The sequence below is a fragment of the Nilaparvata lugens genome, chromosome 3 (genome assembly GCF_014356525.2).
Source record: "Nilaparvata lugens isolate BPH chromosome 3, ASM1435652v1, whole genome shotgun sequence".
Taxonomy (NCBI): Eukaryota; Metazoa; Arthropoda; class Insecta; order Hemiptera; family Delphacidae; genus Nilaparvata; species Nilaparvata lugens.
In genome coordinates, this window is record NC_052506.1 from 92,400,249 (window position 1) to 92,417,894 (window position 17,646).

Genomic DNA, 17,646 nt, shown 5'->3' on the forward strand with positions numbered 1-17,646 from the left:
TTTGTTGGAGATACTAATGATTGAGTCAGCCGTGGTGTTGCCTAGTTTGACGATCAATCCTCAACTTCCTGCCAACCTACACAAGGCAATAAACTATTTTTGAGTTTTTTCAAGTATTTTTTTGCCGCTTCAATACTAGTAGTTCTGTGAACAGTAGACCTCGCGCAGTAGAAAAACAACAGCCTCCTCTAGGCTGTGAGGGGGGTAGAGTGGAGAGAGGTAACACTCTCTCCTCAGAGTGAATTATGTCCTGTCTTGACGAGTCGGCGAGATATCGGTTTGTAAACAACCAATGGCTGTTTGAGTTGTTGTATCGACATTAATAATAACAATTAATAGTAGTTATGTGAACAGTAGACCTCACGCAGTATTCTCATCCACAAGTAACAGATGTCAACTGTTTTAAATGTTAACAAACTCAGTTCACGTTTGAATTTGTATTTCATATGATATAATTCATCCAGTTCCGTGATGATCTTTCTATCTGATGAGAATTAATTTTTTACAATCAAAAATATTAAAATTTCTCCAGCATTATTTAGCTCATTTGTTTATTTTTATTCACCTATTAAATTAGTTTTTTGAATGTGAGAATATTGATACTGATGGGCACGCATAATAATACCATGACTGTAATACAAAATATTGAAACCAAAGACCTTAAAGCTGCGATTAGACCAAATTTATTAAAAAATTATAATAACTCAATCCTTATAGATTATATTAGATTGAACATAACTTATCATACACATGATGAACATATGTGTTTGTCAACTTCCGTTCAATCTAATAGAATCTATAAGGATTAAGTTATAACCATTTTGTTAATAACTTTGGTGTAAACCCAGCTTAAAGATGCATACCTCTTTAATGTCTTTGATTGAAACTATAGTCCTTATACAAATACAGTAATAGACTGGCTTCTCCACACATCTGTGTAATCACTTGTCAGCTGATTTATGATGAATAATATCTATAGTCTGATTTTTACTGTAATATTGGCGTATGAAGGAGGCTCCTTTTTCCTTTTATATTATCCTTGAAATGCAAAATTTCCAAAAACGTTGTATATACGTCGACGCGCAATTTAAAAAGGAACATACCTGTCAAATTTCATGAAAATCTATTACCGCGTTTCGCCGTAAATGCGTAACATATAGATATATAAACATATAGACATTTAAACATTAAGAGAAATGCCAAACCGTCGACTTGAATCTTAGACCTCACTTCGTTCGGTCAATTATTATAACAAAATTTGTTGTAAACAACTATGCTACTATCACCAAAAGCTTACCGAGTTGAAAGCAGAGAAACGTCGGGAGGAAATAATATGCTACTTCGTGTTATCAATCGCATGCCTCATTGCTTGCAATTAATAGTCCACACGACAGCTGATTTTTCACTAAGTAACATTGAGATATTAACGCTGTTCGGTATACCTTTTTATTTTTATTTAAGTTGGATAATCTTTTTCAATATAATTGTTAAGATCATTATAAGAGTGAGAAAAAGTGGCAACTGACATTTTTAAGTGGTCTAATAAGCGAGTTATGGGTTGTTGAAGTGCTAACTTTCCAGATTCCGTTTTATTTCCATATCATAAACGGTTTCGAAATTTTCCATTTGAGTTTTGTAATACATTCAGAAGATCATTGGCTTTTTTATAATATGCTTTTTTCCGCGATTAATGTCAAAATAAACAAGTTATCCAATTTACAAAAAATGCTATTTTTTTATTTATGAACGATATGAGGAATAAAATGTTTTAGTTTGGAAAGATACATTTTTTGAATTTTTAAGAGAAGTTCTAATAATATAGTCAAAACCGTTTATGATCTGGAAAGAAAACGGAATCTGGAAAGTTAGCACTTCAACAACCCATAACTCGCTTATTAGACCACTTAAAAATTTCAGTTGCCACTTTTTCTCACTCTTATAATGATCTTAACAATTATATTGAAAAAGATTATCCAATTTAAATAAAAAAAGTGTACGGAACAGCCTTAAGGCTGGCTGGGCAAAGGCTAAAAATAAACTTTCTACTGGTTATATTTTTTAAAGTTATTTGATTTGTATATCATCAAGCTATCAAAATGAAAAAGTTTTCTCAAAAAAACATTTTTTTCCTATCATTACTTTTTGAGATAAACAAGCGCCTAAAGATTAAATTTTTGCGACAGAACATTTCTAATTCGGTAAGAGATAAATCCATGAGATTCAGAAGATAAATTCTTCATAGTATTGTTGATGGAATAAAACTAAAAAATTATAAAAATATTTATTTTGAGAAAGTTATTCAACTTACTAGAAATGACCAAAAATAACTTTTAGTGAGATATTTTTGGTAAATCGAATAACTTTCTCAAAAATTGATATTTTCAAAATATTTTTGTTTTATTCAATCAACAATACTATTAAGAATGTATCCTCTAAATCTCATGGATTTATCTCTTACCAAATTTGAATATTGTTCTGTCCCAAAAATGTATACTTAAGGCGCTCATATCTCAAAAAGTAATGATCGGAAAAAAATGTTTTCCTGAGAAAACTTTTTCATTTTGATAGCATGATAATAATTGTTTATTCGACAGAGGCTGGCTCAAACAGCACTCTGGTTTGTGGACTGTATCAATTACATCGAGAACTTTTGGGGTTGTCTGGCGTCGGGTAGCAAGTTGAAAAATTTAAATGGCTAAGTGCACAATAACATAGGCCTACCTTCATGTCCAAATCCTCCTTGCTTCTAGGATCCCGGGTCCAGATCACGATACGAGACGAGACGACACTTGTAATAAATCACAATCAATAATCAATAGATCACTTTGCATAAATCAACATTACGAGAAGTGAGCTGTTCGATTGGCTGTCAATCGGCAACTGGCCGCGATTATGCTAAGCGCATCACACTTCAATTGCCCCCTCCACCACACAACGCCAGACAACAAAGCAACATTGATATAACGTCCGAACATTCCGCCCACCTTGGAAAAACTTCCAATAACAAAAAAAACAAAAAACAAAAATCACCTATAACGAACCCTACTAGGGAAACTAGGAAAAAAAAAAATATCTTCACTCCTCAGGGGCCATTGAGGAGACTTATACAAAAGGAGTAGGAGGCCCACGGAAAGGAGAGGATGGGACGAGAAATAATGACTATATACAACCAATATAGATAAAAACAAAAAACAAAGCAACTTGGGAACCTTTCCCACATGTAAAACAAGAAACAAAAAGAACTAACCACTAAACTTATTGAAGTTCCCTTCAATAAGGCCTAATCTTCATCAATAGGGAGGAGACATACCCTATTGACAGCCCTAGTTAGACTCCCCTTTGCGGTCTGTACCTCCACCACTCTCACAACTCCATCCTGTCCAGGGAATATCTTCGTTATTCGACCAAGCCTCCAGTGAAGAGGGAGTAGGTTACTTTCCTTTAAGAGAGCCATACGTCCAATGTTAACATTAATATGTTTTCTGTACAATTTTGTTCGGGTTTGCAAGCTAGATACATACTCCAATTGCCAACGTTTCCAGAATGAGGATACAATTCTTTTGAGTAAACTCCATCGATTTCTCAAGTTCACCGATTGAATTGATTCCTCTGACTCTTTACTCTGTGTTGCTAGAGTAATTTTTCTTGCTTCCAATTCAATCTGTTTGGAATTTTCATCATCATTACCATGGGTTTGGTGTGACCAGCACTCCAGTGGTTTGTCTAACCAATCAGAACCATTCCACCACGGAGAATTACCAATTAATTCATTGAGCAATAGTCCTCGACTAGCACAATCAGCTGGATTACATTCGGTTGACACATATCTGAATTGCTCTGTAGACAGGTGTTCCTGTACTTGACCTACACGATTTGCCACAAACCTAGCCCAATGATGATGTGAAGACCGAATCCAACTCACTGCCACAGTTGAATAAGTCCAAGCTGCAATATAATCTATGTTTTTGATTTTTGAAAGCACTTGAACTTCATGTAATAATCTAGCTACTAGGACAACCACACAAAGCTCCCATTTCTTCACTACCTCCACGGATGCTATATCATCCCAGTCACATCCCGATTGCCATAGACATTGAATTATACTCTTGAAGGTAAGCATGAAAGGTGTCAAATATCCTAATGGATCAAAAATTTGTGCTAAATTTGATAAAACATTTCGTTTTGTAGCTAGACTGGATGGAACCCTGTAGAAGAGGTAGTAACCAATTGGATTTGATTGGAAGCCAAGAATTTTAATTGTTTTATCAGACTCCAAGGTGAAATCTTTTGCATCAATAGCGCAATGCTCTAGAGGGAGATTTGATAGAATGGTAAAATGATTGCTGGCCCACTTTAGCAATTCACATTTCCCTTTGCTTAACAATTCAGTAAGCTGCAGTTGCTTGGTTGCTTCCATTGATGAGACTGATGTAACTATATCATCCATGTAAGTAGAAAACCGTAAGCTTCAGAAGCCACAGGGAACATTTTTTCTTCATCTTCAATACACTGATGCGTAGTACAAATGGCAAGAAATGGCGATGATGATACACCATACGACATAGTTGTTAGAGTATACTCTTTCATTTCTTCTCCCTTTTCGGATTTTGTCCATTTTATTTCAACATTATCCTGTCTATCATCATCTAACTCTTCCAAATTTCGTTTCTCCCTTTCAAAAACATCTTCTCCAATTTCCTTTTTCGGTATGGGTCTTCCCATTGGTTTGATTTCATGTGGACTATGAATCACTTTTAACTCTTCTAAATTAGCATTGGAATACATGCACAGATTATTTGAGATAGTATAACTCTCCTCTGATACCTTACCCATCAGGCAGTAGCCCCATACAGTTTCTAGGGCAGATGGTGTACCCGCTGGACCAATCACCTTTCTTCCAGTCAGAATGAAGGGGAAGTATTCAGCACCCAATAAAATATCAACCTCCTCTGAAAGGAAAAATTCAGAATCTGCTAGCTCCAGTCCTTCAATATGTGCCCAGTATGCATTTTTTATCTGATTTGTAGCTGCTATTTTGTTGACTCCCGACGCGGTGATTTTTAATGAAGGGGAGTTCGGTATTTCAAATTCACAGTTAGTAATTTCATCTGTCACTTCCAGTTTAGTATCAGATAATCCATAGATTGGCAAACTATGTGTTTTCTGTACTACTAAACCCAGTTTTTTCATGCATCGCCTTGTAATGAATGACTCGGTGCTTGCACTATCTAATAATACTTTGACCTCATGATAATTGCCTTGATTACCTCGAACTCCCAATTCAACAGTTGGTAACAATACTAAGGAACTATTTACATTCGAAAATACTTTCTTAGCTGAGTCAGTAACAAATGTTTGATGGCTTTGATCAGCGACGTCGTGCACGTCTACCCTGCTCATTTGTTTATTATCGGCCAATATGTTGGTGTTTTCAACAGGCGGCTGTCTCGGCTCTAAATGGAGGAGCGAATGATGACGCGAATTACAGTGACTGCACGGCTTCCTTCTTCTACAATCTCTAATAAAGTGCCCTGCCAATAAACAGCATATACATAGTTTCCATTCTTTTACACCTTTTAATCTATCAGACGGTTTGAGATTCAAGAACACTTCACAATTTTCCAGTTCATGAGAATTATTACATTCAATACATTTCAGCTCGTCCGATTTCGATTTAACAATCATAGCTGAAGCTTTGTAATTTCCCATAGTGGGTTTCGATTTCCCAAACTGCTTACATGAGGAGGCTTCTGACGATGTAGATGATCCCAATAAATCAGTGGATTTAGTAGCCTCTAAAATAACAGCTTCATCATTCAAAAATATTTGGAAGTTTTTCAAATCGGATACTGTTCAAATTCTTAGCAGTCTCTGCCACTTCTCTCTCAATTCTTCAGTCAGTTTTTTACGTAAGACAAATAATAATGGAATCGACCAGTCATTAACTGCATGACCAATTGGTTTTAGTGCTGCAATATACTCAGCTAAATGAGTGATGAATTTTCGTAGCGAGTCTGGTTGCTTATTAACTGCTGGCATATCAAAAATTGCTTGCAAGTATGCGTCAGTCAGCTTGTAAGAGTCATTGTAGCGATTCAATAATATTTTCCATGCCTCAGCATAATGATCACTTGTCAAAGGGACTACAGAAATGACTGACAGTGCATCGCCTATCAGTACAGACCGAAGATACATATGTTTTTGTATGTCAGCTATTTGACCATTATTATGAACCGTGGCTTCGAATAAATCTTTAAATTGACTCCAAATTTTCAAAACGCCGTCAAAAGTCATTAAAGGAAGCTTAGGTAGGGCTACTGACGAGATATTTCCAGTTGTAGGTGAAGAAGCTACATTGGAAGAACTAATATTGAAATTTGTTTGAGTGGATGGTAAGGTTTCGAGAATAGCCTTGACATTGAAATAAAACTCATCAAATTGGCTCATCAGCATTTCAAGTTGAGTTGTTTCCAATCGAGGATTTTGTTTGTTATAGTAGCTCTGCATCTTATCTATTATATCATTGAACTCCACCTGCTGGTGATCGATATGCTCACCCATAACTTTCAATAAATTCTTCATTTTTTTATTTTTCGGATCCTTTTCGACAGCTTCGGCAATTTCATTAATCCGTTTTATTTTACGAATTAATGCATCTCTTTGAAACGTCAAGTCTTCGATAACACCCATAGTGAGGCGATAACAGTGAGCGCTCGTTGAGAGAGAGATTGAGACAAAGAACCAAACAAGAATAAGAGGGAAAACACGAGAGCAGGCGACACAATGGAATGAACAATGGCTAGCTTATCTAATCATACAAGCCTAGCCAGCACTTCAACTTATGCTCGGTAGAGAATGATCGGTTACGAGGCTAATAATACCGTATCGATACTCATTGGAACAAACAATAACTGCTCTTAATAACGAAGTAACGACAATAATCAATGCAAATAACTGCAAGTATCTTTTGAAAAAAATAACAGTTCCAGTTACTGTTACAGCTAGACGACGTATAAGTCTTTCTCTACTTATTGACACGAACTTGCCAGTCCAGCCTTGTGGCGCCAATGCAACAATCTTATGCAATAATACTACGACACAATTATTTACGAAAATATTACTTGTTCTACTCAATTTCCAACTTAAATTGAGCCCAAATTTCTTAAGAATACCACAAATAAAGATTATATTCATCTACGACGACAAAAACAAGCCATATACACAGAAAAACCAAGAATAAAATAAGCATAAAAAACGACAAACCTATTAGACGATATTTCAAACTTATGTCCTATTCAAATTCGATTAACAAATCAATCTGGACGGTTGGACCATGTTTATTCGACAGAGGCTGGCTCAAACAGCACTCTGGTTTGTGGACTGTATCAATTACATCGAGAACTTTTGGGGTTGTCTGGCGTTGGGTAGCAAGTTGAACAATTCAAATGGCTAAGTGCACAATAACATAGGCCTACCTTCATGTCCAAATTCTCCTTGCTTCTAGGATCCCGGGTCCAGATCACGATACGAGACGAGACGACACTTGTAATAAATCACAATCAATAATCAATAGATCACTTTGCATAAATCGACATTACGAGAAGTGAGCTGTTCGATAGGCTGTCAATCGGCAACTGGCCGCGATTATGCTAAGCGCATCACCCTTCAATTGCCCCCTCCACCACACAACGCCAGACAACAAAGCAACATTGATATAACGTCCAAACAATAATTATACAAATCGAAAAACTTGAAATCCAAAAAATATCATCAGTAAAAGTTTATTTTTAGCCTTCGCACAGCCTTAATTGCATGCGTCATTGTTTTATGGGCTTAAATTAAATCAGTCAATAATTGACATAAAATGTCAATTAATTATGGACTTCACAAATATCAAGCACATTTATATCCACACGACAGCTGATTTATGATGAATAATTTCATAGTCTAATTTTTACGGAAATATTAGCGTTCGAAAGAGACTTCTTTTCATTTTGTATTATCCTTAAAATGCAAAATTTCAAAAACCGTATACATACGTCCACGAGAAATTCAAAGAGGAACATACCTGTCAAATTTCATGAAAATCTATTGCCGCGTTTCGCCGTAAAAGCGGATATAAATATAAACATAAATAGAAATGCAAAGCCGTCGACTTGGATCGTAGACCTCACTTCGCTCGGTCAACAAATATATTGAAATTAAATAAAGATAATAATTATCCAGTATCCTTTATTATTTTATCAGCGCATAAGGCATAACATGTTTCAACTCATGAAACCCATTTTACAAAAACATTTTATGCAACAATAACATATAAAATGGTACTGACATTTTTATTTATTTCAACTCATCAATTTGAATTGAAGTGCCAAAAAATACTCAGAGTAGGTACTGTCATTGTATAGATTGTCAGGAAGTTGAGAATCAATTATTGCCTCTTTAATAAAACTATCCGTCACCTGGTTGCAACCATAACCATCCATGTTCGGACCTGATGATACTTCATGTCAATAATGATAACAATACAATAATCTACTTCGACATAATATAACAAAAATTGAATACTAGGCTCAGTTTATAATGAAAAATTATGAAATGAACAATTGATTAGGTACCTGAAACATTCCAAATGTCTAGTACTTCTATTTAATAGAAACCTATTTTCAGTAAGAGACTTCACAAATCAATCGCCTTAACTGTTAGTTTAGTGAATTACGCTAGATTGAGTAGCAATTTATTAATGCTGAATACTTCAAAGGTAGGCTATGTAGACTACTTGGTAAAGCTAAAACAGTGACAGTGAAAATATAATTCCTATAAGTTCTAATAGTACTGTTCATACTCACTGATTGTAAATAGTATAATTAGAACTTATGGGAATTATATTTTCACTGTCACTGTGACTGTTGTGTGCGAATCCAGCTTAATTAACGTGATCTAGTTGAAATTGTCTACTTTGCAAGCTATTGAATAGTTTTTCTAATTCAATAATTGCTTTTTCAGACGAGTTTTATTTTCACTCAAAATTGTATCAATAATTAGAAAATACAATAGAATGATACTATAATTCTGAACAATATTCAAGTATTCAAATTCACAGATAGCAGTATTTCTTGAAACGTATTTAGAATCGTAATTTGAAATAAACATGTTTTGGCGATTGTTTGAGGAAGCTGAATCCGCATTACCGGTATAAAAAGTGCTATCAAAGAACTAAATGAAGAATATAGTATCAAAATTAATATTACACTCAAAAAACTAAAACAATGAAATGATTACCTACAGTAACTAATAAAAAAATAAACTTTATAAGTTTTTAATTGTAAGTAGAAATAATAAAACACCAACAAATAAACAAGTTCATTTCGTTAAATGAAAAAAAAACAATTATAAATTAAAACAAATAAGAAGATAAATGCAATTTATTAAAAACTACTTTTAGTATCAAGTCAAAACATAAACAATTTATTTGAAAAAATGATGGAGAGGACAAAAAAACAGATAGTTAGATAGAAGGTAAAAAGAAGACAAGAGAAAAATAGATAGGCAAAGATAAGCAGTTTACAAAAAGTGAACATAAAATCCCCATAAGTTCTGAAATTGAAATTGAAATTTATTGCCAAAACAAAATTACAGTATTATAATATATTAAGTTACAAAGTGTTAAACAAATAAGCAAAACTCAAACTTAATTATTAGATCAAAACTTAATTTATCTTTATTTTGGCGACTGCTGGCATAAGTAAGAACTTGAGAGCCAGCAGTGAGTCTACATTATTAGATTTAACAAGTTTAGCGCTTAACTAAAATTTGTAGAATACTTATTCTATTTGGCTTTTTAAATAATTATATATATATATATATATATATATATATATAATATATATATATATAATATATATATATATATATATATATATATGATTGAAAATCATCAAAAACTTACGAATAACTAAAGAATACTTAAGAGTAACAAAATCTATTGTAGCGTTAATTTAAAAAAGAAATTCCTGTTTATCCACTCTTCCACAGTTTTGTGATATTTACCAGTTGGTTTTTCTATAATGAAATTTGACGGAACTAAGTTGATGAAAAGATTACAGTAATAAAAGATTTAGTTCTAAAGGTTTACTTCTAAAGGTTTAGTTCTAATATTACTCATTTCAAGGTGCATACATTAGCAACATTCAACATTCACAATCAACATGCAACTTGAAAAGCACACATATAATTTATTTACCTCAGTTTCATTGGATCATAATTGAAAAGTCCTGAGCTTCCTTCCTTGGATGTTCCTTGGACTATCGACAAAGAACCACTTCATCACCACAAGGTGAAACAGTGGACGTAGTACTTAAATTCGTAAAACTAAAAACAGCCAAATTGAGCTTGATATTCAATTCTAATGTGATTTGCGTAAAACATGTTAGCGTTCCTACATGTGTCCATTCTATTTCTGTTTTTTTAATTTTCGAAAATTCGGCTATATGGCGACGTGGAGCACGCGTCAGGGTCTCTAAACCGAAAATGTCTCAAGATGATGTTTTAATAACAACAAAAAGCAATGACAATAAATTGTATTATTAAAAAACCGATGACAAAAGTTAAATTTGCAAAAAATAGATAAAATTAGATACTGGAAGTCGGTTAGCAATTATAACTTCATACACTATCGGTTTTCTATTTTCAATCGATATTTAATAATGTATTATTTATTATTATTATTATTTTACAAAGGCGACTTTCTAGAAGTATTTTAAGCCTAGGTGATGATGATGGGATGAATGATAATACAATGAAGGTAGAGTTATGAATGAATAAAAAGTATAGGTTTTGCTATCCACTTGAATTGATTAATGTCAATCAACAGAGGAATTCGACGTCATCTTGATGAATCAAATTAATTAATATGTACTGATAATTTAATGATCAAGAAATTAAAAAATGGATTAGTCTACTCAAAGCATAGTAAACTATAAGCAAAATATACAATTTGTGTATAATTTATCTAGTTATGAATGTGATAGTGTTGTAGTTATCCTTATCCATACTATTTACAGTAATAGGATTAGAAGTAGTCATTATCATACAGTTTTTAAAATATCGAGATACCGGTTTCGGTTTATTCTTATGTCAACTGAGTATACCTGATATTACCAGAGATGACTAATGGAGTAACAACTGAAACCTGTATTCGATATTTTAATAAATGTGAGATAGTGACAGCTTCCAATATTATTACTGTAAATAGTATGGACTACAACACTGCACACTAGTAGGGATAACTACAACACTATGGCCCAGTTGCACAAAAGCCTGTTGAATTTCAATCGTGATTAAGTACCACGAGAACCAATCAGAGGAGACTTCTTTTGTACAAAGCCTTCTCTGATTGGTTTTAGTGACATTTAATCATGATTAGAACAGGCTGGCTTTTGTGCAACCGGGCCTATCACATTCATCTACCTTTGAGTCTTTTCATCAAACATTTTCAATGAATAGAGCGAAGAAAATGAATAAATATACAAAAGCAACAATCACAAAAAAACATTTAAAAAGCAGAAAATCGAGAAAACTACAGAAATAGACGAAGCACAAAAGTAAAAATAGGAAAAAACTTTTTTTTAAATATATTAGATTGAGAAAACTGTATATACGGAGCACAAAACAATCACAAGAGCAATATTCAAAGACAGAGGATAATAAAGAAAACTGTATAAATAGACGAAACACAAAACAATAACATAACACAACATTGAAAGAAAAAATATGACAAACAATGAGGCATCTAGCTCACGATGCGAATTTGTCAAAACTAAAATTGTCAACAGTTTGTGAGTACAACCCTCGGCAATGGCTCCCTAACCTTTTTCAGTGTTTTGTTTGACAGAAGATTGCTTGCAACCGTGGATAGTATTAAATAAATAGATTAATAAAAATTAATTAGGTTTGTAAAAAATCATTAGCAAGTGATTTGTGTATAAAATAAATGAATAAATATTTTGTCATCAATATTACAGAATAATAGTTTTTTGGACCTTGTCAGTCGAACAGAACACAATTCAAAAGGTTTACAGATTTTTTTTGAATCGATATACAAGCTGATTCGATAAGTTTGTGAACCGAAATTCGTTCAGGTTTCAAACTGGTTTTAGTTGAGTACGGTTGACAATTTCAGTTTTGAAAAAGTTGCACGGAACTATGTACATTTTTTATTGCAATTGCAATAATTTTATCACTAAGACCAGTGCAGTAAATTAAACTAGTGCTTCAACAAGTAAATTAAATTAGTGCTCTAAAAGTAAACTAAAAGCAAAATGATGACACAGCCTATGTGACGTATTTTTTCTCATGCATAAGAAAATGTCTATTAGTAAAAAAATTCGACCGAGTCACTGAAGATGTTGTAGAAGCGTCCCATAATGAAATAAAAACACACATTTATATCGTCAAATTCTACAGTTTTATTTGGTACAGGATCATGGTTTCTTGACCACACAGGTCAAATTCTCGATATAAATGTGTGTTTTTATTTCATTGTCTATTAGTATTTCCGTTCCGTGGATATTGATCTCAATGTTGGTCGTGAAAACGTCAATGAATAAACTTGAAGAAAGACAAACTATCACTCAGGCTACCTGAGCAGCCATCAGTGCACATTGGCTCAGGAGAGAAATTGAAACTATCCTTTCTATCCATGCAGATGAGTTCATCTGAGTAAACTCTTATGGTTCATTAGTTGTGTTGTGTTTGATGTTGTAGTATTTATCCATGGTGAAAAACTCAAATTAAAATTGTCAGCCACTCTTATTATTATATAATACTATATAAACAAAACCTGGCTTCGTGGCTTTATCAGCCACATCTTCAGCTGTTTGCTTACAACTCAAGTTGTAAAGTTCAATCTGCACTTTGTCTTAAAAGGACAATTTTAATTTGTGTTTTTCATTCATGGTTAACGTTAGCGTGAGTGAGCTTTTCACAACATAGTTGTACTGGAGAGAAATACCTGTTCAGTTGAACCTTTTTGTTGAACGTAATGTGAATTGCTGGCCGAATTTTATTATTTATAATAAATAATTAGTAGTAGATCAAAATTTACTTACCACGAAATGATTCGACCTTTGTTGCGAATCCTTCCGCACAAAGAATATCGTTGAGACAGACGAATTCTTTCATACATTCGATGAAGATCGAGCCGTACTTGATGATTTTAGTGTTATCAAACTCCCCAACACTAACGGTATCAATTTCTTTGAAATATATCACTCTACTAGCATCCAGTCTCTTTCTGATTAATCTTATGGCAGCATTAGTCCAGGAAAAAACTTTCCTGTAACAATTCAAAAAACAACTTTCTTGTTTACAATTCAAACTACAATCCAATTCAATATTTTCTATTGAACGAATTGCTAGTCAGGTTTGACAAATTACTGCATTGACAAATTCACTTATTATGTTGAGAGTTTGATATCTGTTCATTATAATAAAATAAATTTCAGAAGAGTGAAATCATAACCCTTATTCGAACTTTCAAAATGTAATCTAAATTTGGGAGAGAAATAGTACAAGGAGTATCCTTAGTTTTTCTCTCCCGGTCAGTCATCTCTTGTAAAAATAATAATAAAATAAATAAACTATACACAGAGTTGGTGAAAATTATGGAACAGCTTATATTTCTGTCAAAAGGATAATTTGAAAATAGGTTTCATTGGGATCTTATTTGTATTGAAAAAATACTTTTCTGTGGCTTTAAAATTTTGGTTTGCTATCTTGGATTCGCCATCTTGAATACAACTTTATTTTTTACATGGAAATCTGGTTATGTAACATGATTTTGATACCAAATTACAAAAGAAAATAAACAGTACGATGTACAGAATAAAAACAGTACATCGATATCTTAACAAGTTACAAAGATATTCACATTCAAATAAACTAGTAAATCATACAAAAATGGAATAACTGAATTTATTAAAAATATGTTAGATCAAACTTTAGTGTTCAAAGTGTTGAAGAAGTGATTAGATGTTATGAAGACACTGGAGAAAATAAAATTCGATAGTTTAAATTTTCAATCAACTCATTTATTCTATTTTTGTATGATTTATAATAATGATTGAAATAATCATTAGCCTAATTTTATCTTGAAATTCTGTATCGAAATAATGTTACCACATGACCACCTTCCCATTTAAAAAAATAAAGTTGTATTCAAGATGGCGGAAAAAAAATTGAAACTTCAGAAAAGTAGTTTTTTACAGGCTAATAAGATCGATCCCCAATGAAACCCATATTTAAATTTTCCTTATAACAGTAATATTAAGCTGTTTCCATAATGATTACGACTCAAAATGGACCTTCAGTTCTAGGCGAGTTATCAGGAAAATATTTTTAAATACTGTAGCCTATATACAAGTAAAAAATAAATTGTAGTCGGCCGAATTGAAGTTGAACAGGAGTAGCAGTCTCAATCTCCCATGCATTTCTACCTTTATGATTATTGTTTTCATGGCAGTAACAATTGAGGGACTCAATGTTTTTGTTGGACATTTTTAATGGAAAAATCAGTTTTATTGTCCCCTCACCACATAAAAACATTTTTTTAGTAAAATAGTAGGCGGTTTCAACTCACACTCTTTTCGGCTGCAAGCTGTTTTCACAGATGCCCAATTCAGTGATCACTGGTTGGATTCCATAGAAGTTCACTTGGAAAATTTGTGGCAGGATTTTTTTAGAATATTCCGGAAGTAAACGTAGATTTTTCTTAAGTGCCCAACAAGTTTCAGCAGAATCAATGAGAAAAAGTTTAATGTTGACTTCGTTGATAGAGATCACCTTACCACGGTACCAATGGTCTCCGTACTCTCCCTTCACTGCAAACATCTTTAATCAAGACAATAAATATAATTAATGAAATAACACTATTTCTGTTCCGTGTTTCATAATCATTTTTTAGGCCTATTTAAAAATAACTTACACTGATATTCATGTTGATCGCAGTGAACACAAATATATTATTGTAGAATATTTCCTAAGCTTCAAAATTACATGTAGTTGAAGGTTGTAAGTTCATTTTCCACGACTGGAGCGTCATCGGAAAAGAGATGAGAACACAGCTCGCAGCGCAAAAACACGCTTTTTGCGCCCGCACTACTTTTCTATTTATTGAAAAGGTTTTTATTCTGTCTTGATAAATAGTTATCACGAATGTTTTATTCTGTAGCGTACCAGGGCTAATTTAGTATTCAAGCCTTGTCTAAGCCGAGCCGGGCGGAGCAATGCGATACCGTGCTGAATCTGCCTGCGATCGCACTGAAGCCGATCAGCTTTTTAAGACATTTTGTAGTTAAAAATACAAAATACTGTGCAACTCACTACGTGGGAAGATCGAACTGAACTGAAAGAAGGCAGAATCCACTTGGCCGAAAACGCTCGAGTCGGACTTCAAGCGGACTAAACAAATCCGCTCGGCTCGGCCCAGCACCGCTCGGCGTTGATTTGAATGCTCCCGACTAAATCCTGCATAGTTAGCGCGCAAGCGGATTCCGCTCGGCTCGGCCCGGCCCGGCCCAGCTTTGGTGTGAAACCCCACTTATTGTTGGAAGTCAAGAGAACGAAATTGTCAAGCCTGGATGAAAACTGTGCCCATGGTCGTACAAGTAGCCAACTTGAAAACAACTCAAGCAGGACGATATTAATTGTCACGAGAACATGATTTTCGACCTCGAATTGAAAAAAGTTTACCTGAATTGATTAGTTACTTCAATAACGTGAATGGGATTCACTTCATCTTGAATTAAATACGTCATCATCTAAAAAGCTTGAATACGTTATCTCGTAGTTGACAAAGTTATAGTAAACTAGGAAGTAACCAATGCTTTGCAATGGGGAAAATTTTGTGGAAAATGAAAATAGAACTATTATTTTGTCAAAATTACGTGGTAATGATATAAAATTAGAATACTGATACAAAATGTCAACAAATAAACTCACTTCTCCTTCCTTGATCTCAATTTCATCAGAGCTTAGTGGTTGCAGTTCCGATTTATCATAACACATACTAGCTACTGGGTAAGTTGCAACCCATATTGAACCCGAATCAGAAACATTTTTGACCACAATTCGTCTCCAATCAGGATTTGGTTCAAGTTCTTTTTGTGTCCACGACTCCATTCTGAAAAATGAGAACTTTTATAAGTATTGCATGCATATGTAAAATTGATTGTTTCTATCCAAATAAAAATTATTATTATTGTTGAACCGTCAACGACCTGTCTGAATTTTAAAATTTGAAATGTTCTGTCGGTGACAGTAATTTATTGTAGAAAACTTCAACAATGTGTCGATCGACTAGATGGTTTAGTAAAGACTAAAAATTAGAATTTGCAGCAATTTTACGAGAGCCCAGCTTGAAAAGTTTTAAAATCGGCTCCAAAGTCGTTTGAAAATGAAAAAAATACAATGAGACTTTCTCTTTCATTTAAAACGTAAATGCTAAAATAATTTTTCAACATGAGAACATTAGCTAAACACAGGAAATAAAACTGAATTTGTACATATCGGTAAGCTTATCAGAGAATGTAACAAACAGTGGAAAAATATACTGATATGTGGGAATCCAGCTTTATACGTGAATAGCTCCCTAAAAAACAAATGAAAGCTTGATTGAAGTTTAGACCTGAGTGTAATTCAATGACCACCCTACCTGGCACCAAATTATCGGTTGCAATCGATTTATTATGCTATTCTGATGACAAAATTACAAAAATATATGGTGGTCATGCAAGCTATAATCAGTTTTTTTCAATATTCAAATGCTAACCTCACACTGTAGACTATAAACCGTTTCACACACCTCCAAATCATTATATACTAACTGAAATTTGTTTCTAGTCACCTTTAATGACAATAAAGCGGACCAGTATATTGTCATTATTTGAAAGATACCTATAACCTTCAAGTTATGCAACCATTAGGCCTAATGTGACTTTTTTATACATGAATTCTCACCAAAATTTAAAAGTTGAACGTTATAAACAAGTAGCCTAATTTCCATGTTTTGAAGAGTCATTCGGGTTTAATTGAAGCTTATATCAATATGGCAATTTAATACGAACAATTCCCCGATCCTTGCCCCGTAATGATGACTCCGGAATTCATGCAATGTAAGGTTAGTACACACAATGTTAGACACAAAACACTCAGCAGATGAACTCTGTTCATCTTGGTTGGGTACCTAGCCATGTAAGCATAGGAGGTAACGAGCGTGAAGATGAGCTTGCTAAGCGGGGTTTCAGACTTCCAGTATGCCATTCTTTGGTCCAGAGTTAAGCTGTGGCACAAGTAAAACAACTGCCTTCCCTACAATAAGTAAATAGTCCAGGGACTTACATTACAAGCAATGGTTACCCTGGTCAAGCACTTGGCAAAAGGCTGCTGGCAGATGCAAGCTCTTACTCTTAGTTTGGGTAGAGGTCAGGTCAAGCAGTTGACTGCCCTGATAACTGGACACGGCCACTTCAGGAAACATCTCCACACAATTGGACTCAGAAATAAAAGTCAGATGTGTAGGCTTTGTAATCAATCTAAAGAGTTTGCCAAGCATATTATACTGGATTGCGAAAGACTAGGGGCTAGGAG

General features: G+C 33.8%; 1 protein-coding gene across 1 annotated transcript in view; it reads right to left on the reverse strand.

The window, feature by feature from the left end:
* The window catches only part of LOC111050605 (putative ATP-dependent RNA helicase TDRD12), a 52,764-nt gene that overhangs the window by 33,822 nt on the left and 1,296 nt on the right, over window positions 1-17,646 (reverse strand). Inside the window, exons 2-4 of the mRNA XM_039422967.1 lie at window positions 16,000-16,180; window positions 14,639-14,889; window positions 13,110-13,336 (exon numbers count right to left, since the gene is read on the reverse strand). Coding sequence (XP_039278901.1) covers window positions 13,110-13,336; window positions 14,639-14,889; window positions 16,000-16,179 — 658 coding nt within the window. The 5' untranslated portion in view covers window position 16,180. The remainder of the gene's footprint in view (window positions 1-13,109; window positions 13,337-14,638; window positions 14,890-15,999; window positions 16,181-17,646) is intronic.